The sequence below is a fragment of the Temnothorax curvispinosus genome, unplaced genomic scaffold (assembly GCF_003070985.1).
Source record: "Temnothorax curvispinosus isolate PA1 unplaced genomic scaffold, ASM307098v1 QBEX01005635.1, whole genome shotgun sequence".
NCBI classification, from domain to species: Eukaryota; Metazoa; Arthropoda; class Insecta; order Hymenoptera; family Formicidae; genus Temnothorax; species Temnothorax curvispinosus.
Window position 1 is genome coordinate 1 of NW_020215415.1, and position 2600 is coordinate 2600.

Below are 2600 nucleotides of genomic sequence, written 5' to 3' on the forward strand. Positions count from 1 at the left end.
AAAAAATTATATTCCAAATTATTAATTTAATTGTAACTTGCAAACCGACTAACGGTTATCGTCTGCGAGATTGATTACATTTTGGTTTCACCGTATAGTGCCTTATTTGATAGATTGTAATGTACGTATATGTTAATGTACTCTAACATCGTAAAATAACGTAACGAGAACGTAGTTTTAGCGCAGCTAAGAATATATAAAGTCGCGTAAGAAAAATACGCTAAAGTGCTACTATACGACATATGTACATAGTATAAGTAAATACATTTAATAAATAAACTCCGTATGTAATATATAAAGCATTTTCATTATTTCTGTACAAATATTATCTACCTTCTTGTGATCTGCAAATGGAAAACTATACTTAATCATTATATAATTCTTGTCAATAATTGCAATTAATACAATCATATGATTTAATTATATGATTTAATTATAACTAAAAGCTCATTGTTTTTTTTTTTTTTAATGTGACTTATATCCAGCGCAATTATTATATTTTACAAAATAGCTGATTTATGTAGGGTATTAAAAATATAAATTAGATATACATTCTTTGTAAATTATACATTCTTATTTAATCCATAATATGTACACATTATTGGACATTTCCTTGGAGTTTTCATGTATTATACACAAGTATTTAAAAAAGTAGTACTATTGCAACAGCATATTCTTGACCAAATCAAGTCAAAAAGTCTTGAACCACTTTTCTCTCTGACAAATATTGGATTGGCAAATAAGTTCGTTCGGTTTTTTGACTGGTTTTGAATGAAAAAAACCGAACGAACTTATTGCCAACCCAATAATTACTATCGAAATATCGTAAGCTAAAAATTACAAAGTTTTCCTTGAATATTTTTTTTGAATTCAAAAAATATTAGGCAAATATAAAAAAACAAGGTTCAGATAAAAGTTGTTCAAATTAATTAATAGAAAGAAATAATACAAAAAAATAAAGGTTTCCACTAAAAAATATATACCTTAAGCGCTACTGGGCCCAACACGAAACCCGGACCCAAAATCTAATAAAATCATCCCCTTTGAACCCTGTAACTTTTATCTAAAACATTTTTCTCTAAAATGTGTCGTCCAATAGATAACTGCGATCGTCATTTAAAATGGGACACTCTGTAGAGAGTCAGTACTGACAGTGAATATTAAAACGCATGAGCATAGATATGCATTAATATCTTCCTGCGTCCGTTCTAATAATATCGCAACCTTGACGAGTCATGATTGATAATTTGCATCGCAGAATCATGCGCAATAAGTGTTACATCAACAGGACAGTATCTGCCCTCAAAACATTATCATGTTTATTACAATAATATCTAATCTAAACATAAAAAATTATTTAAAACACGCTAATTACAATTTTCTGTCACAGTACAACGTGAAATAACAACAAAAATTAGGTCTAATTTATACAGTTAAAAAATAAGAGACCATAATGCTTATAATTCTCTGAATAAATAAAATATTTTCTCAACGTTTATTAATATTTGTTATATTTTAAATTCAACTCATCATTAAAATATCGTTAAAATATCATTTAAAATCAATGGAAAGGTATTATTAAAAATATTAATTTTACGGAAACTAACACTACAAAAATCCACATAATTGTAAATAAAGAAAATCAAAGCCAAGAAAAAAATCTGTAAAAAAAATATTCTTTTTTAATATCTCGTAATTAAATCGGTCGGATGATGGCCCAAAGGCCGCCTTCAGCAGCGTTCAGGAAGGTTGAACCCGTCAACTTTAATGGTACTCGCGTCTTCGGAGAAAGCTCTAGTCTGTACTTCCTCAGGAGCGTAGCCAAACATGCTTTTATCTGTAACTGAGCCATTCTCTGTCCCACGCACATTCGCGGTCCCTCGCCGAAGGGAAGATAAGCATATTTCTCGATGCTATGTTTTCTCTCCGGGCTAAATCTTTCGGGATCGAACACCTCAGGATCCTCCCAGTATCGGGAGTCTCTCTGCAAGCCCATGATGGGTATCAGAATGTGCATTCCACGTGGCACGTGACAAACGAGTCCGTCGGATCCTCTCAAATCGGTCTCCTCCGTGCAAACCTTGTCCAGAAATCCTCCAGCGGGCAAGAGTCTCTGTGATTCGCTAAATACCTGATCCATGTACTTCATATCTTTCAAGGCGTCGTAAGTGATCACACCATCGTATTTGTTAAGCACAGACATCACCTCGTCGCGTAATTTCTCCTGCACTTCTGGATGAGTAGCCAAGTTGAAACCAACGAAGCTTAAAGCAGTGCTGGTAGTGTCGTAGCCGTCGACAAAAAATGACGTTGCGTGAGAAATGACCGTGTCCATGTCAAATTTTTCACCCTCTGACCGTTCCAGATCGACCATCAACTGAATAAAATCGTGTCGACGCGTCTCCTCCTTCCTTCTTTGCTCCATAATATCCGTAATTATCGTTCTAAAGAAATGATCGGCCTCCTTTGGTAAAACTCTCACACGGAAGATTTTACCTAACAATGGCATAAAAAACACAAGGGTGAAAATAATGTTGTTCCAAAAGGTTGGCGCGAGGAAGGATTTGCCCATTGTGTAGAAAGACTCGCTTTCTCTCTCG

The 2600-nt window shown here is 33.9% G+C and overlaps 1 protein-coding gene across 1 annotated transcript; it reads right to left on the minus strand.

The window, feature by feature from the left end:
• Positions 1–1660: 1660 nt before the first annotated feature.
• Positions 1661–2594, minus strand: LOC112455004 (cytochrome P450 3A19-like). Its single transcript, XM_025016675.1, has one exon. It carries the CDS (start codon positions 2570–2572, stop codon positions 1697–1699), a length of 876 nt encoding a protein of 291 aa, XP_024872443.1. The 5' UTR covers positions 2573–2594; the 3' UTR covers positions 1661–1696.
• Positions 2595–2600: the final 6 nt, after the last annotated feature.